General features: G+C 40.1%; 1 protein-coding gene across 3 annotated transcripts in view; it reads left to right on the top strand.

The window, feature by feature from the left end:
* The window catches only part of Ssu72 (Ssu72 CTD phosphatase), a 114,602-nt gene that overhangs the window by 74,112 nt on the left and 13,056 nt on the right, over positions 1-27,434 (top strand). For all 3 annotated transcript variants that reach the window (XM_067118340.1, XM_067118338.1, XM_067118339.1), the window contains exons 3-4: positions 8,939-9,082; positions 20,175-20,314. In XM_067118340.1, coding sequence (XP_066974441.1) covers positions 8,939-9,082; positions 20,175-20,314 — 284 coding nt within the window. The remainder of the gene's footprint in view (positions 1-8,938; positions 9,083-20,174; positions 20,315-27,434) is intronic.

Raw genomic sequence — 27,434 nt, 5'->3', positions numbered from 1 at the left:
CTATTATTGGCCTAAGTTGTAACTTCTGAGCTACACAAAATGGTAGCCTAGGTATAAGGTTACAAATTAGTGATTTAAAGTTTTTTATAGCCTCTACATTAATAGTGATGTAAATAATCTGGATTAGGCAATACCCTATACTAGGTTAACCCTTGAACGCCGAGCCTCTATTTACGAAAGTGTCTGTCAGTATGCAGTGCGTTCGGGAGTTAGCGGAAGCAGAAAAAGTTTTTTTTTTTTTTTTTTTTTTCAAAAATCACAGCAAGCTTAGTTTTTAAGATTAAGAGTTCATTTTGGCTGCTTTTTTTGGCATTGCCTGAAGTTTAGTATGCAACCATCAGAAATGAAAAAAATATCATTATCATATATAAATATTGAAATATATGACAGCGCAAAAAAAATTTCATATATAATTGTATACAAATCGCGCTATGAGCAAAACGGTTAAAGCTAATGAGTTTTTTTTTCTTTGTATTATACACTAAATTGCAATGATTTTGGTATATAACAAATTGTAAAACAATCAAAGCAACACAGAGAAAATATTATCACAATATGACGCATGTATTCGTAACACGCGGATGTAAAAAAAAAGTTTTTTTCAAAAATTCACCATAAATCGAAATATTGTGTTAGAGACTTCCCGTTTGTTGCAAAATGAAGGTAATTGATTGAATATTACTAGACTGTAAGTGTTTTAGCTTACAGTTGCAGTTTTTCGACCATTTCGTCGAGTTAAAGTTGACCGAAGGTCGAATTTTTTCTATTTATCGTGATTTATATGAAAATATTTTTAAAACTGATAAAAGCTACAATCATGAGTTATTTTTTGTTGTATTCTACATGAAATTGCACACATTTTCATATATAAAACTTTATGTAACGACTAATATAAAACGATTGCAAACATTACGACAAAGTGGGTGAAAAGAATTTCTGAGATGTTCGGCCGAGTTACCGCACAGACGTAAGGAAAAAGTTTTTTTCAAAAATTCACCATAAATCGAAATATTGTGCTAGAGACTTCCAATTTGTTGCAAAATGAAGGTAAATTATTGAATATTACTACAATGTAAAATTTTTAGCTTAAAATTGCATTTTTCAACCATTTCGGTCGAGTCAAAGTTGACCGAAGGTTGAAATTTCGGCACTTATCGTGATTTAGATGAAAATATTTCAAAACTGATAAAAGCTACAACCATGAGTTATTTTTTGTTGTATTCTACATGAAATTGTGCACATTTTCATATATAAAACTTTATGTAACGACTAATATAAAACGGTGCAAACATTACGACAAGGTGATGAAAGAATTTCAGAGATGTTCGGCTGAGTTACCGTGCGGACGTAAGGAAAAAGTTTTTTTCAAAAATTCACCGTAAATCGAAATATTGTGCTTGAGACTTCCAATTTGTTGCAAAATGAAGGTAAATGATTGAATATTACTAGAATGTAAGAGTTTTAGCTTACAATTGCGTTTTTTTACCATTTTGGTCGAGTCAAAGTTGACCGAAGGTTGAAATTTTGGCAGTTATCGTGATTTATATGAAAATATTTCCAAACTGATATGAGCTACAACCATGAGTTGTTTTTTGTTGTATTTTACGTGAAATTGCGCACATTTTCATATATAAAACTTTATGTAACGGCTAATATTAAAAGGTGCAAAAATTACGACAAAATGACGAAAGAATTTCTGAAATTTTCGGCCAGGTTACCGCACGGACGTAAGGAAAAAGTTTTTTTCAAAAATTCACCATAAATCGAAATATTGTGCTAGAGACTTTCAATTTGTTGCAAAATGAAGGTAAATGATTGAATATTACTAGAATGTAAGAGTTTTAGCTTAAAATTGCACTTTTCGACCATTTCGGTCGAGTCAAAGTTGACCGAAGGTTGAAATTTTTTGTAGTCGACGTACGGTACGTCCGCTCGTCACCCGACAGACACTTTTAGTCGACTTACGATACGTCCAGTCGGCATTTAAGGTTTAAGTTAGAACATTTTAAGAAATATCCTATTAATAGCCAAAGTTGTAGTTTAGACCAAATAGTTTAGGATTAGATAAAACGGTAACCTAGACTAGATCACACGATTACCTAGTTCTGTGGCTCTGTAGCCCATTTGTAAGGCTACATGTTAGTGGGGTTCTTATGTAGCCTGTATCCTGAAAGTGATATAAATCTAGACCGAATCCCTTCATGGAATATCCCATTATTAGCCTAAAACAGTAGTGTAGAGTAAATAAAGCAGTGGACGAATATCGGATAAAAGAGTAGTCTCGGCCAGATAAAACAGTAAACTAGATTGTAAGAGGGTTCTTTCCAGTATAGCTTATATCTTTAAGTGTGGTTTAAATAAGCCTAGACGAGGCTGTGGCCTAGAAGACGTTAAGCAAGAACCCTTTAAGAAATCCTCTAATCTTAGCCTAAAGGTAGATTATGCTAGAAGCAGTAACTTAAGCCAAATAAAAACAGTGGCCTGGCTTAAATAAACAAATTAGTTTTATAGCAGTTAGCCTGAATGGCATGACATTCAAAAATTAAATTTCAAATAGCCTTTGCAAAAGGACTAACTGTGTATAGTAATACAGACAGAGTCCGGGTTACGATGGGCTCGGCTTAGGGCGTTCCAAGTTTACGACGCTTTTCAAATATATTCATAAAAAAATTACTTCAGTTTGTTTTTTACCGTGGATACGACCTATACCACCTGCCATGAGCATAGTCCTTGCAAAAAACAAGGAAAATATGGTTGGGCACCAGACAAGGATGAAACAGCTCCCTTTAAGCTGTCTTGATTGGTCCTAGGGTTCAATTGGAGCGAGGAAGGGGGAGATTATATCTTTCCGGCAGAACTCCGACAGCAGATATTTAACCCTTTTTCAGAACAAGATCTATGTTTGGGCCAAAACCCAGAAACATCAGCCCCAGTACCTCCCAGTTTAACCCGGCTGAGGAAGTAGAGGAATTTATACTTAGGGTTGACATTCCTAATAGCGGACATGAAGTGGACATTGCCACCGGAACGGCCTTGCTGATCCCAGAAGGATCAGGGACACAAATTTCAGCTTTACATGGGAGAAACTTTCCAGAAGGAAATCTATCCCCCATGCAGCTATCAGATGTTGAAGAGGATCTTTCCCCCAAAGGGATACTAGGATCCACCTAACCCCGGCTGAAATGACTACCTGTACATTCTTGGAGGGGTACAGTAATTCACCCAGGACTTCTGCCTCTTGGTTAACAGGCAGTTATACTTCAGTTGTTGAAGCTCAGTCAGACTGCGCAAGTCCCCCCAAAAGGGATACTCAGTTTGCGACATTTGATCAATTCCGTTAGGAAAGTAGGTCAGTCCTGCACACCCCAAAGTGTAAGAATACTTCATCCTGTAACCAAAGAGTAAGAATGGATACAAATTCTGTCCAAACAGGGTCTGGTGTTAAAATTCCGACTGGAAACAACAAAATGGGCGGCTCAGACTACAAACTTCAGATCAAAAGATGATAGGGGCACTCCAATATTCACCCGATGATACTGATCATCCTTGGCAAGATGCCTCAATGTTCATTTTCTCTCCTGATGGTAAGTATCTAATTAATGAGAGAAAAACCGTGATCGAAGTTGTACATGTAGAATTTAGAGACAGGGCAGCATTCCCTAATACAGAATGGCACCTGGTACCACCTTCAGCAGACATTGAGAAACCACTAAAAGAAACGGTTCTCGTACCTGTGTCTATAGCATTAAAAGCTATAGAAGACACCCTTTACCAGGTCAGCGAAAATTGGACCTCTATTGCTATTTTGGATAAGACCCAGATTGCCCGCTGAGTAGCCCCAGCTTTCTGTCCCTTCACTTTTAAAATAATTAGTCGTGAAAGCAGATTTTCAGAATTTTGTAGTGACTAGAAAACGAGAGACCATGGCAGAATTAAAGCCATTTTCCACGGTCATCCCAGTCTCAGATAATTCCACCAAGGAATGGGCAACACTTCAGCTCCCTTTCAAATGAAAAAAATTCCCTCTAGATATAGCTACTCAACAGTTTGGGACCCCTATGAGAAGAATCTCAGAGGGGACAGCCTCGCCAGAATTTCATGCTAGGATCCACCTCCTTTGTATTGTAACCTCTACCACCTTGCTGGAAGTTGCCACCAAAAGGGTTCCAGAAGATTCCAAAACAATTTTTGCTGTTTTGACCAAAAGTCTTATGAGAACCATATGGGAAATACTCTATGACTTTGTAGAATGGTGCATAAAAGCACGAATAGAAAAATTGGAGGGTTCCAACACGTCACTCCCCAGTGTGACTTCATTATTACAGTTTAGCCCCTTCTGTAAGGGCCTGTTTGAGGAGTCTGTTGTGGCTCAACTTACGAGCAAGCCCGCCAACAGAATTGTACGGTGTATGCTCTCCTTGGAAAAGGGGAATTCAGGAAACAAAAACCCAAGACTTCCCTATACCCAACACAAAATAGGCTTGGTATGACCAAAAATCATATAAGCCTTCAGTCACCTCCAAAAGTTTTCCTCAAAAACAGATACATGGTCAGAAGGGACAACTCCCTACAAAGGGACAACAGCAACATTAAGGACATCCTTTTCACAGGGTCCAAAGACACTCCTACAGGGGAAAAGGAAAAGCAATGCCTGGAATGCCTTTCAGGGGCAAAAAGACAGATGAAGAGATGGATCCCAATAGGAATTGTATGGTCGGGGATCGGCTTCGACGACACCACAGGCAATGGAAGTCTTCCCCTTGGGGACACAGCATTATGTTCAACGGGTTGGGGTAGAAATTGTCTCATCCCCCCCCCCCTCCTTTAGAGGGGTTCCTCCAAAAACCAGATCCCTCAATGGAAGATTACACGCAGAAGGCCCTGTTAAAGGGAGCCATAGAGAAACATGCGTAAATTTGCCGCCAAGCACTTCTTATGTCCGCAAAAAGGATTCCTCTGAATGAAAAGTGATCCTCAACCTATCAACATTGAACAAGAGCATTGTTTGCCAAAAGTTTCGGATGACTACCATTGCCCAAGTACATTCAGTCATTCCACAAGGGACTTGGACAGCTTCTATAGATCTGAAAGGCACATACTGGCATGTCCCTATCGCCATTCCCCTCTGCCCCTTCCTAGGGTTCCAGATAAGGAAGGATACACACAGGTTCAAAGTCATGCCATTTGGACTCGACATTGCCCGAAGAATTTTGACAAAAGTAGCAACGGTAGTTATTCGAGAACTCGGACAAGAAGGAATACAATTAATAGCCTACCTAGACGATAGGTTAATCTGGGGCCCACAAGAAAAGTGTTTGAGAAACCTAAGAATAGTGGTCAACAGAGTCCAGTTAAAAGATTTTCTAATAAATTGAAAAAAATCCCATCTCACGCCCAGCAGACATTTTCAGGGCTGGGACTGTGTTGGGATATTCTTCATGGCCAGTTGTCTCTCCCCATCAATACTCAAAACAGAATAAGGAAAGACCTCAAAACGTTCCTTGCACAGCCTAGAGTTTCCAGATGGCAGTTAGAATGTATGATGGGCCTGCTGCAGTTTGCATCAGTAATAGATTCAGTACTCAGATTGCAACTAAAAAATGTGAAAAAATTCTGGCTATCTCATGCAAGAAAAAAGATGTGAGACTGATCTCATCAAAAGTATCAAAAAGTTGGGGAGATATTTCGGCCTTGGACCCAGAAAGAATCTCTGTCAAAACAGGTCACCCTGACTCCTCCATCTGTACGAGTGACAATACATACAGATGCCTTGTTGACAGGTTGGAGAGGACATTGGGAGGATCGTCAGGTGGCAGGGAGGTGGTCATCTACTCTGAGGAATTGTCACATCAATTTCCTGGAGCTGATGGCTGTCATTTGTCTAAAAAAAACTCAAACCTCCAAAAGAGAGACACATTTTGTTGGTTCTAGACAGCATGACTGCAATGTCCTGCATCAAGAAGTTGGGATCATGTTCAGCCCCTCTCAATATGGTAATGCTAGCCATCCTTCGGGTGGGGCAAGCAAGAAAGTGGCACTTGTCTGTAATTCACCTCACAGGGTCTCTCAATGTGATAGCAGACTTTCTATCAAGGAAAATGACAGCCTTAATAGAGTGGATGTTGGACAGCCACTCTTCAAACAATAGCCAACTTGCTTCCACAACTGGAAGTAGACTTGTTTGCTGCATATGAGAATCACAAACTTCCAGTGCATGTGTCTCCGAACTTGGACAATCAAGCTACAGCAAGAGATGGCTTCCTGCAAGACTGGAACAAATGGAAGTCAGTACTGTATACCTTTTTCCTCCGTTGTCTCAGATTTCAAAAGTTTTTAGTAAGCTTCTAATCTTCAGAGAAACGGCTTACTTAATAGCCCCAAATTGGCCAAACAGGCATTGGTTCCTATTACTCCAATAACAGCGAAGAGATCAATTTCACTACCGTCCACTGTTCTATCCCAGACAGTAGGAGGGAAAGTTGTCTACGCTTCATCCTTTCTGAGCCAAGACCTTCACCCGTTGATTTTTTAAATATTGTCTACCATGAAAATTACAGGCAGTCCCTGGTTTCTGACGGTTCCGGCACGACGCCCGAGGTTACGACGCTTTTCAAATATATTCATCAGAAATTATTTCCTGGCTTACGACGCATGTTCGGGGTTACGACGTCAGACACCGATCCGACGGAAGAAATATGGCCCCAAAATGGCAGAATAATCATAATTTGAAGGTTTTTTTGATGTAAAACTCAATAATAACAGTTTACATCGTTTTCAATGCACCCAGAGCATTAAAAGTAAGGTTTTCTTATGATTTTTGACGATTTTCGACGATGTTCCGACCAATTTTTTTCGGTTACGACGCTGGCGCGAAGAATTGCCTGTATTTACCCAACATTGCTGGGTACCTAGTGCAAAAACTACGAACACCATCTGTCCGACAATACCAGTCCGTATGGAAGATATGATTAGATTATATCCAAGCTGAGAGTCAGTTGAGATCTCTATGGAAACACCTTTAAATTTTCTCATATACCTTTCTGAAGACAAACACCTTGCTGTTACAACAGTTCTGGCATGCAAGGCAGCATTAACAGAACCTTGCTTTATGGATTTGGTATTGACTTTAGTATAGAATTTGTCACTTTCCCTCTCCAGTCTTTTGCACTACAAAGACCCATTCCTAAAAGGCTTCCAATTACTTGGTCCTTGAATAATGTGCTTAGGCTTCTGTCAGCCCCTCAATTCAGTGGACCCAATACAACCACAACTCACATGCTACAAAAGGCAATCTTCTTGATTGCTTTACAGTAGGCGATCTTCTTGATTGCTATGGCATCAGGAGCTTGCATTAGTGAACTGGCCTCTCGTAAACAGGGGCGATACATCACACAAACAGCAGACCATCAGTTATTATTGTCCCCTGGCCCATCATTCCTGGCCATGAATGAGAATCCTTTAAGAAGGAAGCCTATTTTGATAAGAAAACTCAGTTTAGCAAACAAGACATGATGCCCGGTTCAAGTACTTAAGGTTCACCTAGAGGTCACAGCAAACGTCCTAGTGGGTCTGATTTTCCTACAGCCTAGCACAAATAAACCGCTCTCTCTACAAGGGCTGAGAATAATTTTACTGTCCCTCATTAGAACGGCAAATCTGCACTCCTTTCCTAGGTCACATGATATTACAGTAGGAAAGTAAGTATGTCGTTGGCCTTCTTCTGAAATGTCTCTTTCAAAGAAGTCTCCAAATGTGCAGGGTGCCATGAGCTCGAATAAATTCGACTACACTGTGTATCAGTGGGTGGTATGGTTAGTCCTAACCCCTTAGGCACTACAGTGGAAAACCAGGGGTCTTCCTGGCAGGTGGGTTTACTGACTGTTGATGGAGGAAGGTGCGACAATAATGCAACCAAACCCAGCATGCTTAGGTAAGTCACTGTAGAACTATATCCTAAAATATACTGTCAGGTTTAGTGTCTTGTTCTTTGTTACAAAACGGAAGGGTATCTGGAATAAGGAATGACGCTTGAAGCTTGTGGCTTGACCTGGGACCAGAAATATTTTTTCTTTGGGTTGTTGGGATTAAAACTATAGAGCTTAAGCCATTTTGTCACTTGTCAATTTCTTTTAAAGTTCCTTGATTATGAAACAAGCAACTAAGCTATCAAAAAACAGGTTTTTGACGTAGGAAAAACCTATTTTTGGTAGTCGCTATTGAGTCCTCAAAATCTGCCCACTTCCATGATGAAAAGGCATGGGATTTGGGCGAGAGATCATCCTGCATTGACCAACAGAAAGTAATGGCTTCCTTGGTCTTTTGCCAGTCTCTTTGTCGACAATATGGCGGACTGTGCATGCGCAATAATCACTTCCTCTTCTAGCAGGTTTGATGAAGGAAATAACCTGGGTACAGCTTTGCTGTAAGATAAGGGAAAAAACCCTCTTATCTTTGAGTCCATTACATACTCCATCACGTGCTGTAGTGTTTTATCATTATAACACAATACCTGGCCAAGAGACTGACTAAAAGAGAATTCTTTAATATTAGTTTTGGTGATTATTGGTGCTGTCTTTGGTTTTGTATATTTCCTTTCATCATCTGTATGTTATTATCTCCTCTTATCTGCATTTCTTGTTTTTTTTATGACCCATATTACAAGATAAACTAAATAACTTTAATTTGTTTGTAATGCATTAGTCATTGCAGACGAATGGGCTTTTGACTCTGCATGAATACTGGTTCATAAGAATCATCTGTGATAATTGTGTATGTATTGTTTTAAACATAGACCTCCTTGTTGAATATAGCATCCTGTATTAAAAGTAAAATGGTACTACTTTATTTAGATTTCTTGAAATATTGTAGAAGTGCATGTTTTGTATTATAACACTCACAGTATTTATTCTACATTTAACTCTTAAATATTTTTCAACAGCAAAAAGGGCTTCAAGGTAAGGTCATTTGGAACAGGAGACAAGGTGAAGCTTCCTGGACCTGCACCAGACAAGCCAAACTGCTACGATTTCGGGACGTCTTACGATGACATATATAACGATCTTTTAAGGAAAGATAAAACTTTGTATCCTTTTAATGCAATTCTATTGTATTATCTAGAGGAGTCCATGCAGAAGATACAGAATGAAAATGTAGGAATATTGTATTTTTTAATTTATTTCTTTATATTTTTTAATCTTGGAACGTTCATCAGGCTACAGGGATATATTGTTTTGCATAAATCTTTGAGTTTCATTTTCTTCTCAGGCTTTGGGCTTTGTATATCAGTTAAGTGGCAGTGCTAGTAGAATACATTTAATGATTATACTGTATGTTCATTTGGTGAATTTTGGAAACTGTTGGTGATATTCACATCATGTGTGGTATTGAAGAGAAGTGTATCTCCTTGGAAACTCTTGTGATGTTTTGTTTTGTTATGAAGGTTTTTTGTTTCTAAATTTATAGGGTAGGTTAGTATCGAAAATGATTTTATTTTTATAAACAGTAAGTATATAATACCATGCCTACTCTTTAGTACATAATTAAGCAAGGAAATGCAAACATTGTGATAATGTGAAAAGCCTAGGTTAGGTTAGGGGAGACCAAAAGATTTAGAATTGCGTCTAATTTCCTCTAGTGAAGTTTTCACTTGGATTAGTCCTTGCTGACTAATGATGTAACGTTTTCCTGTTACAGTTTGTTCTGAAAGGTAGAGTTCTGAATTTTTCCAGGGATAATGTATATCCATTTATTAATACAGTAAATTCATCAAACTAGGTACAGTAAATGTAACAAATATCATGCCCACACTTTAGTACATAATTAAGCCATGAACACAAGTGGTATTGGGGCTTCATGGCCTATTTTTTTTTGTGTTCACATTAAAGAGGGAATTTTATATAAGTGACTTACCCAGTAATTACATAGCTATAGTTCTCCCACATACGGCAGCCTAAATTCAAATTTCGTGGGGAGCGCTTCGATCGCTCAGTGTAGGTGCACAGCAGTGTCCCAACAGCAATACTAGGAACGACTTAGCTAACCACCTCATTCTGTTTTCAACCGTACTCAGCTAAACATAGAGTGCTTACAGCAGCTTATTCTTATTTTCCGGTTTCACTGGATTTCGGTAGTATTACACAACCACCGGAACACGTATTTCATAGTCTTTAAGCAGAGTTCTTTCAGGATAAGTCTTGTCTTTTTTTTTTATTATTACCTTGATTTAGGTTCATCAACAAGCTGGTAATAGTTTGGTCTTAAAAGTAATTTTCGAATGTTACACCATTCCTTTAGGCCAAAACTTTTACATTTATGTTTTGCTTACCAGGCTTAGGCTATGTGCAAGTCGCCGTTAAATAATTGCCTTAAAAGTAATTCTTGAATGTTACATTATTCCATTAGGACAAAAATTTTGCATTCATTATTTATTTACCAGGCATAGGCTGCGCCCAACCACTGGTAAGTGATTGCCTTAAAAGTAATTCTTGGATGTTGCGCCATTCCGTTAAGCCAAACTATTGCTTTTAGGAGTTGTTTGCCTGCCATTGGCTATTTGCAAGCTGCCGGTAAATAATTACTTATAAAGTAATTCTTGAATGTTACGCCATTCCTGTAGGCCAAACATTTGCAAATTATTTTTTGTTTATCGGGCCTAGGCATCTCAAAAGCCTCTGGTAAATTATTGTAAAGTAATTATTAAATGTTATGCCATTCCTTAAGGCCAAAACATTTGTAATTTGTTTTGTTTACTGGGCCTGGGCTACTCATCACACTTTCCTTTGCAGAGAACTGAAAAGTTTAGTGGCTGGAACATAGTAAGGAGAGAATGGTGAGAATGTTTGGCTACAGTGATCCTTGAGAGGAAGCGTTCTCAACAGCCAAGTTTCGGCTACCAGTTCTTGCTGCAGCAGTACTTTGGAATGTTACAGAGAAGGTTCAAATGGCCGAGTCGTACGGATGTGTTTTTCTTGGTATCACACAATCGTGAACGTTCTATATATGTAGGTCCTAGCCTCCAGCGCTGGCCACTTGCATCCACGAGTGGTGGACGTAATTGGTTACTGGATTCGATCACTAATTAGAGAATAAAAACACATTGTTCTACAATATTAGAGTCAGATTTGCTTTAATACTTTAATGCTAAAACTACTTTATTGTTCTACAATATTAGAGTCAGATTTGCTTTAATACTTTAATGCTAAAACTACTTTTTGATAATATGACAAATTCAACAATAATTTGTATTTTTCCTAACATACAAACCCAACATTATGTGATAGGAGCATCCTTAGGCGCGCATGCGCAGACAGCTATGGTAAACTACTTTTTGATATTAATTTATCATTTCTTTTTTAGAAGATACGCACACATTTATCTTAAAATGCACACATGTCTGAACATATGAAATGCTAATGTTATTCACACAGTTTACACTTGTTTTTATGCCCAGATACCAGAAATTGCTATATAAATATAAAAAGTAGTTAGCAATCGATTACTAATCGGTTATTTTTCATGAAAGCAATCGGTAACCTCGGTTACCCTAAATCAGTGAAACGCCCACCGCTAGCCTCCACCCGCACCTCCCAGACCCAGCTCAGAGCACACAGCACCCAGCGCCGGCTCATATCCACCTGGCGCCAATTCTCTCCTGCTACTAGCCCTCCTACATTATCCACTTGTTCCCGCACCTGGCTCCTTCGTTTCCTTAACCATTATAAAATGTCCACCTGGCGCCAATTCTCTCCTGCTACTAGCCCTCCTACATTATCCACCTGTTCCCGCACCTGGCTCCTTCATTTCCTTAACCATTATAACATGTCCACCTGGCACCAATTCTCTCCTGCTACTAGCCCTCCTACATTATCCACTTGTTCCCGCACCTGGCTCCTTCGTTTCCTTAACCATTATAACATGTCCACCTGGCACCAATTCTCTCCTGCTACTAGCCCTCCTACATTATCCACCTGTTCCCGCACCTGGCTCCTTCGTTTCCTTAACCATTATAACATGTCCACCTGGCACCAATTCTCTCCTGCTACTAGCCCTCATACATTATCCACTTGTTCCCGCACCTGGCTTCTTCATTTCCTTAACCATTATAACATGTCCACCTGGCACCAATTCTCTCCTGCTACTAGCCCTCCTACATTATCCACTTGTTCCCACACCTGGCTCCTTCGTTTCCTTAACCATTATAACATGTCCACCTGGCGCCAATTCTCTCCTGCTACTAGCCCTCCTACATTATCCACTTGTTCCCACACCTGGCTCCTTCGTTTCCTTAACCATTATAACAGTGAATTGTTGTGCAGTGGAGGAGGTGCCTAATCGTTCCCCGATGCTCCTAGACAAAGGTCCCTGTCCTGCTCCCCCACACTGGGGAGAAGACAAACTGGAGATCCAAGAGAGGTTGGGGGTTTACGTACAGGTAGTTGCCTCCTCAGCCGAGCCTGTTGCCGGTCCCAGGAAGTCGACAGACAGCCACTGGAAAGACGTCTTACCAGACGTGTAGTGGAGCGGGTGGCTATCTGGCCCCTCGGATCTCCTAGACCTAAAGTCACTGTCCTGCTCCCCTGCACTGGGGACAAGATATACTGGCGGTCCAAGTGAGTCCGAGGGGGTTGCCCCCAATAGTTGCCCCCTCATTTGAACCTATAGTCTATACCCAGGTGTCAGCAGACAGCCACTGAAAAGGCATCTTGATGTAGGTGTAGTGTTTGTCAGCCACTGGAAAGGCGTCTTGATGGAGAGGTAGTGTTTGTCAGCCACTGGAAAGGCGTCTTGATGGAGATGTCCGAAGAGACAGGGTATAAGGTGTCCTTTCTCTTGGAAACAACTGTTGTCTGCTTTCAAAAAGCCCATGGTGCTTGATCGGGGATAAAACAGTCTTCCTGAGCCAATGAAGAAGAGGCGCCAAGTGCCCGGAAGCTGGTGCCGAGCAGTCAGATGCGGAAGGCTGAAGCAGCGAAGTGGGTGCCAAGAGAGCCAAAGAGAGTGCTTGGCAGAAGGAGATGGGTGCTTACTCAAAGCTTCTTGTTGCTTGGAGACTAAATCAGGCACTCACAGATCTTCTGCTCCTCTTCCTCAGAACACGACCATCGTCACAGAGTCCTCAGTTTTGGTTTTCAGCCTCGACTTTTGGAGTTTTTGAGCCTCTTTCCGTTTTCGTCCACCATTGTTAGTTAAGATTACGCATCATATGAGAGTTACTTTTTTCCCCCAGTTCCAAGGTTTCCGGTGCAGACAAGCAATGTAACATGTTTTTTGTTTCTTCTTGCAATCACGGTTGCCGTTCTCTGCTTCCTATCAAGAGGTAGGGAGGTTTGCTTCATCTCTCAGCCTTCCTACATTTTCGTTGTGGTTCCCTCTGTCACTCCTTTGGTCCGGCTTCACGCCTGGATTCAGCTTCAGTCTCTGTGGCGGGATTTTAAAACACAAAAAAACAGTACACAACACTCACCCTGGTCCTCGGTTGCTGGAAGATGGAGTAAGGCGCCCACGGTCGCCAACACAGCACACAAAACCACACAAACCAAACCAAAACAGAAAAACACACTACTCATGAACATACAGCAACAAGAACAGCACACTAACAAGGGGAAACAACAACTTTGCATCAGCACACAAAAAAACTGTCCAAACTAAAAAACAGACCAGCACTAGCTCTGACTCAAGACTCAAAAAGACTGCCTTCAAAACCGAAAAATCCTCACACATATTCCACAGACAGACAGCGCCGTAAACAAACTAACGACCTCATCCCTCTTCCAACTGAAGCACTCACTCACGACAATTACACTCTCTCTCTCTCTCTCTCTCTCTCAAAACGTTGGGAAATGCTAAATAAAAACAAATTTATTCATCCCTCTATATTTCTCCCCCTTTTAGCATTTCCCAACCAACACCTTTTCACACCTCTTTCAAATCGCTTCACGCAACACCCATGGATGCTCACTAGCAGGTCCTCTAGATCGCGTTCTTAACACGCAATCATTCTCTCAGAATCATTTTCTCTTCTAGCAACATTCAAACTCACATCTTCTCCTCCATTCTCTCTCAGATTCACGCTATCTTCTTCACTATTGCCACTCTCAATTTCATCCACAATCTCATCTATACCCTCTAACTCGTTCCCAAATACCTCCTCCAATTCTTCAACTAACCCATCCCATTAGCTCATTGACCTTTCCAATTCTTGCAACGATTCATTCATGCTTTCAATCAGTATATTACTGCTACGCTCTCTTACTCTTACACTTTCGCTCACCTCCAACCGTTCACTTACCCCTACACGTTCAGTCAACTCAGTTATATCAAACCCGCATATGCTATCGTTCTATTCATACCATCCCATTCATCCGTATTACACGCTTTATCACTCATTTTCACTTTGGCACTCACACCCCTATCACACAACTTACGATCATTCCGTTCACTTACGTTCTTCCCTTTCTTACGTTTTCTGCCATACTCTATCAAAACAAATTGCTTCATGCACTCGTCAGTCTTTCCAGCAAAGCCCCCTCATGCAACAACCCCTCACGTACATGCATCACACGCACCGCTTGCATCCCGGAGGATCCACCCATTTGAACCCCTTCACACTCAGTTTCAAGTGAATTCGCTGTCACAGTCACCCTCTTTCGTCTACATACACTTGATACATGCCCTTCCATTCCACATTCGTCACACTTCGCTCTCGGTTCTGAACACATTCTGCATAATGCCCATTCTTACCACAGTTGCCACATATTACATTCACTCGGGTACCCCTACAACCATTAGCAACATGACCCACCTGTCCGCACCTGTAGCATTTAACCCCCCTATCTTTCGTACACTCCCTTACCAAATGTCCCGGTTGCCCACACCAAACACGCTCCTAAAGCCCACCTACACTCATTCTTTGTATGTCCTTCCTTTCCACATCTAAAACACTTCGCTCGACTTCCACTCACCGACCTTCCCCTTTGTACACTACTATCCCTAACCCATCCAACCCGTTGTTCCCTTACAAATCCATCATTCATCCTCACTGGCACCTCTACATTACTTGCTCTTACACTCCTATCTATTACACTATCGGCCATTCTCATTGGGCCCCTCAACACTGCATCCCTAAAGCTTCCGAACTCTGGTACTCTCTCATCTACCCCAGCCCTTACACTTACACTTCTGCTCTCTTTTATAACCCTGTCAAGCTCATAATCTTCTACAATTTCCAAAATTTCTCCCCAAGTCAACCTTTCATTCGTCCATCTTTTCTTCTCCTTCTGCTTCAAAAGTTCAAATTCTCTAACTCCATCTGGCACTGTCCCTAACAACTTCGTACTAACTCCTTACATTCATCTATCCCATCATCCCCAAACTTCTTCCTTGCCAACGTCTCCAGCCTACAAGCATACAGTGACAAGGTTTCCCAGCTTTCATTCTTGCCTCATCAAATTCATTCTTCCTCTTATACTTAACACTCGCTTTTCATACGCCTCGCTTGCTCAACTAGTCTAGCTTTCACCTTGTCATACTCAACATCCCCCACACTCATAATAACCTATACATATCAAGTAAAAACCCAGTCAAATACTCTCTCCTAATTCTCGTGCCCACACTCTCTTACTTTCCCCATACTTATCCTGACAAAACCTTTCATACTCCCTAAAGAAATCATGCACATCCCTACTTCCATACTCATTATACTTTTCACACCGGGGTACCTCCCTCACATACCTAGCCTTTCTCACTTCTTTCTCACTTTCACTCTCACTTTCGCTACTTTCGCTCTGTCCTTTCATACCCTCTTCCGAATACAAAGAGTCCACTTCTGCACTTACATTCATCTTACTCATTACACTCTTCTTCCCCCTCTTTTTATCCACTTTTATCCACTCACCTCCATCCACCTCACTATCACTACTGCCTTCACCCTCTCCCTTCTTTCCTGCCTTTCCCACTTCCTTACCCTTCTTACCAGTTTCCTTTCCCTTTCCCTTCTTCCCTTTTTCTTCCCTGACTTATCCTTACTTTCCCTCTGTTCCTTCCCTTGCTTTTCATTCCCTTTTCCTTACCCTGCCTCTCATTCCTCGTTTCTTACTTCCTATTCCCATATCACTTTCATCACTCACGCTTCCATTCACTTCTTCCTCCTTTTCTTTCTCTCTTGCCCCTTCACACGTTCCAGAGAACCTGCCTCCAACAGCCCCTTCTCCAAAAACACCCTTGAACATACCTTTCATCATTTCTTCCACACTTCTCATCATTCCCTCCAACTTTTTATCCATCCTCTCTTCCATTCTCTCTTCTGACTCTTTCATCTCCCCTTTCATTTCTTCTTTTGCACTTCTTAGCATTCCTCCCATCTCCTCCAACTGACTCCTCAACTCCTCATTCTCACTCCTCAGCCTCCCATTCTCCTCCTCCAGCCTGCCCTGGAGTTCCCTAGCCACTTGGAGTTCCTCTCTCAGTTTCTCTATCTCACTCATCCTGACCTCTTACTCTCACTCGACCCACCACAAACAATCCTAACGGCTATTTTACAACAGCCCCACGTTGGGCGCCAAATTTTATGTGGCGGGATTTTAAAACACAAAAAAACAGTACACAACACTCACCCTGGTCCTCGGTTGCTGGAAGATGGAGTAAGGCGTCCACGGTCGCCAACACAGCACACAAAACCACACAAACCAAACCAAAACAGAAAAACACACTACTCATGAACATACAGCAACAAGAACAGCACACTAACAAGGGAAAACAACAACTTTGCATCAGCACAAAAAAACTGTCCAAACCAAAAACAGACCAGCACTAGCTCTGACTCAAGACTCAAAAGACTGCCTTCAAAACCGAAAAATCCTCACACATATTCCACAGACAGACAGCGCCGTAAACAAACTAAACGACCTCATCCCTCTTCCAACAACCGAAGCACTCACTCGACAATTCTCTCTCTCTCTCTCTCTCTCTCTCTCTCAAAACGTTGGGAAATGCTAAATAAAAACAAATTTATTCATCCCTCTATATCTCTTAACACCAACCAGCTAGCACTGGGCGTTGACTCCCGAATGCCTGCCCCCTCTTCCAAAGCACTTGGCAACATTGGTGCTCGGCTTCCACCGCTGATTGCCTAACACCCGCTCACGGGCTAATTTTTTCTTTTTTAGAGGATTGTGTTTGACCTACAGAGTTGGTAACAGCCTGGTTTTTTACTAGGCCTCTGTTTTTTGTTGTGCATAGATATTGGTGGATTATGGACTTTGCTGCCCCCCCCCCCTTTTTTTAAGGTTGCCAGATATAAGTTCTGTTCCACGTAGAGCTCCGCATATACTTCAGGCGGTACGAGGTACTGTCAGTCTATATGGGCTTCAGAGTTGGCAGTGAGTCCGCACTTTGTCTGCAGTTTGCGCCATGATCCTCCAACACAAAAGAACTTCAGTGGGCAAATCAGTCAAGTGTTCTGGTAACACAAATTTTTCAGGGCTCTTAAGGTCTGGCAGTCGTATCGAGCCGTCAGAAGTGTCCTTTCCAAGTGGGCTTTTGATCCCCTGGTCTCTTGGGATCTGCAAGCTCTATGGGGCAAGACGACTTTAGGCCTGTCTGTCACTGCAAGGACCCCCGGATTTCTCTGGTCCCAAATGCTCTAGTATGGGCAACAGTCGCCATATACAGACTGATCCTTCTCAGTTCTCGTCGCCTTACACATTCTTATGGTTCAGGGAAGCCCCAAATAGTTTCAGGCTCATTGTAACATTACGAGGACTCTCATAACACATTCTGTCCTATGTAGAATGACTCCTAAATCTGTTACGGTCATTGGTGGACCCTCCAGATTCCTTCCCCAACCGTTTCTCCTCCATCAACCTCCCTCAAGAGACCTTTGCCCGGACAGGCTTCAGGCGATCTGGAGGCTTGTCAGTCGAAAAGGTTTTGAGACATGTTGCGAAGACAGTGGCATGCAAACATCAGTCTAATAGCTTCATCTACCAGACTAAGGGGTCAATTTTTCGTAGCTTTTACCTCAGACATTTTGTCTCTCCTTTTGAAACATCTGCTAGTTCCTCATTGGATGGGTTGGTATCATTCTCGGCTAGCACTCTGCTGGGCCCGCTTTCGATTCTCTGACCGGCCAATGAAGAATTAGAGAAATTTATTTCTGGTAATAGAAATTCAATTCTCGTAATAATGTGGTTCGGGTTCCACAATAAGCTGTAAGTCCCGTTGCTAGGTAATCAATTGGTTCTTAGCCATGTAAAATAAATCTAATCCTTTGGGCCAGCCCTAGGAGAGCTGTTAATCAGCTCAGTGCTCTGGTTAAACTAAGGTATACTTAACTTCACTTTTGAGACATTTGTGACCCAATGGCAGTTTACCTCTTTTCTGAGGAGGTCTAGGTTCTCTAGTACTCCTCCATTTACAAGTTTAGAGCTATGGTTAACTCAGGTTTAAGCACAGGGACCTAGATTTATTCCTAATCTCTGTCCCTCCTCAAGTCCTTTACCCAGCCAAGCAAGGAAGAAATTGACTCAGATTTTTAGTACCCTTGGGTATTTTAGTCAAGTTCAAGGTCCCATCCAAGACCTGGATCCGTTCTTTTTCATTTTAGATCGTTACGGGCTTCCTCGACTTCCAGGAGCACCCAAAATCTCATTATCTAACTCACCTGACACTCAGCTCTTCTGGCACTAGCCACAGCCTGTTGACAACTCATGCTCCTAGTGTCCACCAACTCCCAAACTCTGAGCTCGCCTGCCACCCAGCTCCTCTGGTGCCAGCTAATGCTCAGAGTGTCCGCTAGCTCCCAAACTCCTAGCTCGTCTGGGGCTCAGCTCCTCTGGCGCCGTCTCATGCTCCAAGTTTCTGCCAGCTCCCGACCCCTGAGCTCACGTGGTGCCCAGCTCGTCTGTCTCCAACTCTTGCTACAAGCACCCAGTAGCACTCCCCAGCTCGGAAGTAGTATAGAGAGCTCTCTGTCCAGTTGGAGTTTTTTCAGAAATTCCCTGAGCTGAACCAGAAATCAGAGGACCTTCCATAACCTACGGAGTTTTGGCAAGAACCTGTCTCTTCCTCTGTCTAGACATGTCCTCCATCTTTTTTGGAGTGCATTTTGCCTACTTTGAAGCAAAGCTAAGGACGTCAGAACAGCCTCTACCTCCTTAGTTTTCAGACACTATATGCTCTTCATATAGTGTAAGCGATCTTTGCTTCTCACTATTTTTGTGAAAGCTTAAACAGTGTCGAAATTTTCCAATATCTCAAGACCATATTTAGTGACTGGCATGGCATCGCTGAAGGAAGCACAGTATGTTCTCCTGCTATCTCTTCACCTTTTCAGTAAGGTGCTGAGTTTGGAGAGCCGGGGGTTACAACGTACCTGGAGCACCTACCACTTTCAGTGGATGGGTTGTGGTTTTATTTCAGTGTAGGTGTCTGTGTTATCCAGTTGTTTTTATTTTGCTGCTGTGCCCAGGAGCACTTTCCTAGCTGCAAAGTTCCCCCTAAGTAGGAGGCAACCCTTGGCTATACTGCCACACCACTACAAGTTAAGATGAGCACCAACCAGAGTCAGTATCTACCTGCAGTAGCTCTCGTAATTGATAGGAAATGACAAGCATTGTTTTCAATTCTAGCAACTTTTCTATTTCAAATTCAATATATGTCTTAATTTTTTGGAGTAGAATATGTCCATGTATCCCACCTCCTATCAATGTGGAATCAGCTATGTAATTACTGGGTAAGTCACTTATATAAAAATGACATTTATGTAACAAAATAAAGTTTTATATATACTTACCAGTAAGTACATGATCAGAGCCCTCCCTCCTCCCCTCTGATGGACATTAGGCATGAAACTGAATGAGGTAGTTAGCTAAGTCAATCCTAGTATTGCCGTTAGGGGCCGGTACTGTGCACCTACACTGAGCAATCGAAGCACTACCCGCGAATTTTGAATTTAGGCTGCCGTATGTGGGAAAACTATAGCTGTGTAATTACTGGTTAAGTATATATAAAACTTTATTTTATTATAAAAATGTCATATTGAAACTGACACTGTTTGTGGCAGTGATTTATAAACATCATTCAATGTTCAAGGCATGGTTTCATTGCTTTTGTTAAGTAAATGTGTCCTTCTGATTTCCAGTTTATACATTTATAGTTCTTAACAAGAAAAATTTCAGATACACACAAAATGGGTTATTGCACATGTTGGATCGCAACAGACGAATAAAGCCAGAGCCCGAAAGATTTCAGATATGCCAAGACAAGTTTGATATCATCATCACGTGTGAAGAACGCGTTTACGACCAAGTGTTAGAATGTAAGTATGCCTTGAAAAATTGCAAGAAAAATAATGTTGCTTCCATTTCTGTATGACCAAAATAATGCCTATCAACTCTTTACCATCATGGATTTACTATGGAAACTGTTGGCAAGTCCCTGAGGGAAGGGCTAACAGATTTATTTATTGTGATTGTATGTCTTTCATGTTTAATCCATTCTTTTGCATTCTTGGATTTGTTTTTTGACTTTGAGAAATTTTCTTGATTCCACTCGCTCTCGTGTAGAAATAGTAAAAACTGCATCAGTATCTTCAGAAGTATATATGCAAATCATTTTATTTTCAGTGGAGTTGTGGCAGTCACAAGGAAGATAAATGAATATTCTTTTTATGACCAGCCATATTTTAACTATTCTAGAAAATTATTAATATGCATCAATCCTGCATGTAATGTTTTAGCAGCGATCTCAGTGAAAGTTGCTACAGTTGACCCTTGTTAATACGGACTATTAGGTGGGCCAGGGTGTCCGTCTTAGCCGATAGTCCAGTTTAACCGGCGATATCTATATATACCTATAAATATACTGTATTTCATTATTTTTATAAAGAGTATGAATAATAAACCAATGTAGAAATGTTTGAATTAAAGCTCATGGTCAAAGGTGAAAAATGAAGAATAAAACATGATAAAAATAATAGAATTCAGCCGCATATGTAGATGCCTAGGCCGAGACATGAATGCATAATTGTTAAGTAAAAAGAAGTGAAGTCTAAAATGAAAAGTAAGATAATGAAAATTAGATTACAGGTACACAGTCCTTTACCCGAAATCCTCGGGGCCAGATATTCTTCGGTTTCTGGAATTTTTCGGATTTGGGAACTGTGGGGTCAGGAGCAAATACAGCATCACTATTGCAGCAAAAACATTTTCCCCTTTTTCATGTTTTTTTCATTTTAGTTATTTATTCATAGTTTATTATTATTTATATTAATATACTGTTAAGTGAATGTGAGATAAATAAGATCATCAGTAATAAAATAGTGGGACAATTAAGACCATAAGTTCACTAATACATTTGTTTTCAACAAAAACATTCCGTAAAATGCAAAGTTATACATGATCAAAATAATTGTAATTCAACTTGTGAGTTTTAACGGCAAAATACACTTCATTATATCGATCTTGGAGAGGGTTGTTTTTTATTGTTACTAACATTGTCATCAGTTTATAGTCATAAATCTGTGGACAGTCCAGGAATAGGATTCGCAAGTCTTGACGCATCGCCACGACAGACTGTTCTGGGATTTTGCATACCACTATATTAAAGTTAAAATTATTGTTGAATTCTTGTTTTCGTGAAGAAAATTATATAAAGCAAATTATTGAGTAATTTTTGCCATCAGCGGTCATATACAGTAATCACGATCATGGCAGTGTTCCAACTTAGTGCTGTCATGATGCATGTTTATAAATGGAACAGAAGTAGAGGGCTGTCATTGGCTAGCAGATCTCCATGGCAACCAACCAGCCAATCAGGTTTTATCTGTAGTCTGTCTGAGAAAGAATGTTTTGCTCAGAGAAGCTGACAATGACATAAGTGCATGTGTTTTGAATACAGTACATGGTTTTTAAGTGTATGTATTTTACTGATTACATGAAGAATAGAATGAATTCCTTCTTATTACTTTGAGTGCAAAATTGTTGGTTCAGAGATTCTTGCAGCAACAAAATTTTTTTTTTTGCTTCGGAAGACATCTACTAACACTGCTGCATTGACATACCTGTAAAACAAAATTCTTCTCTTTAATCTCTCCAGGAATAGAATTACGCTTCATAGAGGTAACTGGCAAGTTTCTCTCGCTCAGTCTCTCTGTCTCATGTCATTTGCCACGTAAACACAAGTATTGTTCAGTAACTCACCTTTTGTCTTCATAAAGTTTACCTTTCTCATGTCTTTTCTTTCCTAAAAAAACATTAAAAGCATCGTACTATAGCTGCCAGTCAGGCAGCAGATAGGTAAAACTGTTAATGCTCAGTGATTGGCTACGATACTTCCTACCCTTCCAGACAACAGCATTTCTTAATGATGTTACATACCATGCACAAGTTAAATTGGTTACAAGTTAAAAGCATTTCAGTTTACTACAGTATAAATACAGAACAGTATATATAAAATAAAAATATAAATGAAAAGTTTTTTATTTACCTTTGGTAAATAAAAAGGAAAACAGTACGTGACGAGGGGAGGAACAGTAACTACCTTAAATCGTGGTCAAACATTGCTTATTTTAAATCGGCTGACCCTCTTCGGTGTCTGTCTTATCCAATATCCGAATTAACGAGGGTCAACTGTATATTCAGTCTGCCATCCCTGTAGCTAACATTGAAGCCAAACTAGGCATTTCTTCCTTTACTTTTTTCAACCTAGTATTCTTAGAAGTGGATCTATTTTTCTGTGGTTACTGTCACTAGGTGTGAACACAAGGGAAGAATAAAAATTGTGTGGTGTAGGTAAAGTTGGTTGTTGTTAGTTGGTTGTTGTGCTAGGAGTAATAAACTTTTCTGACATGTCTATGTACCATACCAGTACCTGAGAACATTATTCACATTATCCTTTGATTATGTTGATGGAAATAAGAACAGGGTTTTCCATGAAATCATTAACATAAAATTACTATGAAATGTGAGGAGCTCACTATTGGTGTTTGCATCCTCCAGATATATGAAGGAAAATATTTCCTGTTACAGTTGACAGAAATGATTCCAGCGTTCCTGTGTAGCTCTCTTGAAACTCAGTAATAAATGACTTTGTGTCGGGTGATTTCCAGTCACACTAAAAGAAGAGCTACTACCTGTATTAACATAATTTTCTTTTTCTTTGTGTTCTTATGTAGGAATGTAACTATTACTGGACATGTCTATATTCCCTCATTTTTAAGTTTAATAAACAGAAGTCTAAAAGAGTTAAAAGGAACAAGGTGGGCAGTGAAATAGTCTGCATGATTATGGTCCTCATTAATAGTCATTTAGGCAGGTGAAAAGGTCTACTTTCATAGTTACTAGACAACAAGTATATACTGTATTGGGTGACATAGGATGTTGTTTAAGGCTCAAGATTTAAACACACACACACACACACACACACACACACACACACACACACACACACACACACACACACACACACACACACACACACACTCTCTCTCTCTCTCTCTCTCTCTCTCTCTCTCTCTCTCTCTCTCTCTCTCTCTCTCTCTCTCTCTCTCTCTCCATACTGAAATCCAGTGATTAGTGGCCAAGAGGTTTTACAGGAAAATGCATTGGATAAATAAATGTTCATAAGCGAGTATATTATTAGTATCATTGATTAGCTTAATGAGACAAGGGTCACACTTCTGTACTGTCTTAGCACCCATTTGAAAGATTTGTCTTTTGTTATTGAATGAGAGGTAAAGTCAAGTTAAGTATACCTTAGTTTTACCAGACCACTGAGTTGATTAACAGCTCTCCTAGGGCTGGCCCGAAGGATTAGACTTATTTTACGTGGCTAAGAACCAATTGGTTACTTAGCAACGGGACCTACAGCTTATTGTGGAATCCGAACCACATTAAAGCGAGAAATGAATTTCTATCACCAGAAATAAATTCCTCTAACTCTTCATCAGCCGGCCACGGGAATTGAACTCCGGCCCAGGAGTTTGTCATAAGTAAAAGTAACTAATATACTTTACAGTTGTCAGTAACCATTGTTGAAAGTAATATACATATCACTTGTCTTTTCCTATTGCTGTACCAATGATTGTTGTTATGGGATTTTTATATATTACAGGCAGTCCCCGCTTATCGGCAGCCTCGGTTACCGGCGATCCAGTTTTACGGCACTTGTCTAGCGATGACGATAACCAGATTTTCGTCGCTGATAACCAGTTATCGGTGCCTCAAACCAGTTATCGGCGCTGATCGCCTCTTATCGGCAGCTCTGATCACCGGTTATTGGCGCTGCTGACCGGTTATTGGCACCGCTAACCAGGGATCAGTGCTATTATCGCCGATTTTCGGTTAGCGGCGATTTTCGGTTGTCGTCACGCCGTCGGAAATGGAACCCCACCGATAACTGGGGACTGCCTGTACTAATGTAACAGCCATGATGCACCAATCATTAAGATTCTGTTGAACAATGCATTTCGTTTGATATTGCCAGATGTCAGTAAATATTATGTAAGGCAATGATATATACCAGTTGTTGCTTCATAAAGATTTTTTATGGGACAAATCCCCTAGCACACCTAAGAATATGGGCTGTAAAGTTTGTTCTCTATTGCAGTAATATTTGAATACCAATAAATAACTTGAGTTGGAAAAATTATGAAGATTAAAGGAAATGAGAGGCATTGTTTATCTCTCTAGAATGTGCTTCTCTGGAATATGGCTTATATACCAGTGCATCTTATGTGCCAGCAGATACAGTAATTGGATCACTGAATTTCAGGTTCCTACATCTAATGTATAGGCACACTCATATGAAGAATGAACCAACTGAAAAAAAACTCAATAATTTGCTGGTTTCTGTTCAAGTAACATCACTCCAGCAGTATAGCAATTTTTGTGTTACACTTTATGTACTTAACTGCTAGGACATGACAATTTGCAGGTAAATGTGGCCATACTACAGTGAACAAACTTGTTATTTTTTATGGTATTTTGATCACAAAAGTCCATGTTAGCTGAGATTGAGTTTTTCTCTCAAATGAGTGTCCCACTAAGCTGAGTTACTTTTTTGCAATGTTACATGTGTGTTACATATGTCATTCCCTGTATAGTTATCTTTTTTTTTGTGAAAGATTCATTATGATCCAATGAACAGTTGATTAGGTTTGATAGTGGATCCACGTCTGCTTCTAAATTCAGGGTTTTTACATCACTGTGCCTATTGTCAGTGTTACTGATACATAGAAAAAGGTAGCCTCCTGCTGCTTTTGAAGAAACTTGTAATTTGTGCCTAGTATTTCAGTAATCAGGTTAAAGATTGGCAGGGGTTTGCAAGTCTCTTGGTTACCCATCCAGTAGCTCTACTCTCATGCATTTTTTGAGGCATCATTGATATAAGAACTTGATAAAATCTTGAATACGAAATCAAGAATTGCTTCAGGAGGGCCATTCATCTATATTTTGTGATACCCCCCTCTCCTTTCCAGTTGTGGAAAAAGACCAGACTGGACAGTATGGTAGATTATATGATCTCTCAGTACAGCCATTATGAGGATGGCTATTTATCAATGGGACTCAAATGAAAACAACCCTGTAGTGGGTTAGTGCTGTCAGTACACCTCATTTAGGCATTACTTCAGGTTCTTTGCAGCGTCACTTCGGCCCCTAGCTGCAACCTCTTTCATTCCTTCCACTGTACTTCCGTTCATATTCATGTTCTTCCTTCTTACTTTCCACCCTCTGCTAACAATTTTTTCAGTGCACCTGTTACACCTGTCATACCTTTTTATTGTCAATTTCTGTTCAGCACTGAATGACCTCATAGGTCCCAGTGCTTAGCCCTTAGCCTAACTTCTGTATTCTATTCTATTCAAATGAAAACTCAGGAATTAACATAAGTGTTACAGTAGTGCATCAGAAATTTTATTTGGCACCCTTTGTAGATCTTTCTCTGCACGTAAAACCATCCTGGGATCTATCTGTGTTATCACAATATTTTACAAGGCTGTCATTTTGGACAACAAAATGCAGTAAACAAAGTGGATGAAACGCAAAGGCATCTTTGAAGGATTCTATGTTGAGGAGACCTTTGACTCTTAGGCAGAGAATATATTGCACTTGACTAGTTTTGCTCTTCTTTTATACCATAGTTTGTTGTTTTCTGTTTTTTTACGTATCCTATTTCACCAGAGTTGCTGTAATCTCTTCAAGTCAACAGTGTTCTTTTATTGTGATCAGATGCTTGGACAAATATGTCTAGCCTGCAGGACTAAGGTGGAGTTAGATGGATTTGGAATAGCGTATATTACTAAAGTGAAAGAGATAAATTTTAATAACAGTGCTATGGGATGTGGAAGAAGAGCCTTGAAAGGAAAAAGTGAATGTCCTAATTTAAAGGGTTTGGTAATTTAGGTGAGAAAATTTGATCATATTTTCAAGTACACTACCAAGTACTTGATATAATTGAGAAGAAAGTTCCAACAATAAACGTAAATACATACAATTGCAAAACATGAGCCTTGAGTGGCTTGTTGAAGCGTGTTTATGTGAAGATGCGCATTTCACAAAGACAGATGTGAAATTGAAAATGGACTGACGTCTATGGAATTGCCTCAGATTTTTAAAAACCTCTCATCAAGTGAATAACAACCTTAGGCAAGCCCAAGGTTGAACCATTTCTTACTTGGTTGGGATACTCTTTTAGTCTTGTTGAGATTGATGTGGATTATGCTTTCTACAGCCATCTTTAGTTTATTGATTTTTAAATACTGATTTTTATTAACTTTATTGATATTATGTTTGAGGATATTTTAAAGTAACCTAATCTACTTGAATGCCTGTGCCAGCTGACCTGAGTCATATGTGATCCCTGTGATGTATCCATTCTTGTATGTATTTTATGCTCTTTTGGGCAACCTTTATTTTTCCTGTGCGTTTTACTCACACTCATGGCCATTTCTGTGAGCTGAGCATTAAAATTATACTACAGGATGTTTTATCATCCAACAATATTACCATTTTCAGTTGAAAATCTTCATGAATTGTTTTAGTATTTAAATGTAGAAAGAAAAAATAAATATTTTTTTATACTGATCTATTTATTCATCCTCAGGTATGCTTACTTAATCATTAATACATTTTATTTATATTGATATCATATGAAATGGAGAAAAAGTTCAGTATGTTTTTGGTAGAAGAATGTTTTGTATTCTTGCAGTCTGAGATCAGATTGCATCATAGAATCCCCCACTGGCTGGGGGTTTCTAGAATACTTCTAGTTAATCAAATTCAGTTCTTATTACCTAATATGGCTTCTTTTTTCATAGGAGAATTGTCTGCAATTTCAATGTTATTAAGATCATCAAGAATACACTCTCATAATTTTGTAATTAGCTGCGATTCATAAGTCCCATAGAAGCACTTAGAAATTACTTCCGTAAAACATTC

This window comes from Macrobrachium rosenbergii, chromosome 16 (assembly GCF_040412425.1).
Source record: "Macrobrachium rosenbergii isolate ZJJX-2024 chromosome 16, ASM4041242v1, whole genome shotgun sequence".
In the NCBI taxonomy this organism is placed as follows: Eukaryota; Metazoa; Arthropoda; class Malacostraca; order Decapoda; family Palaemonidae; genus Macrobrachium; species Macrobrachium rosenbergii.
The sequence above is the reverse complement of the archived record's forward strand: the minus strand, read 5'-3'. Positions and strand labels throughout refer to the sequence as shown.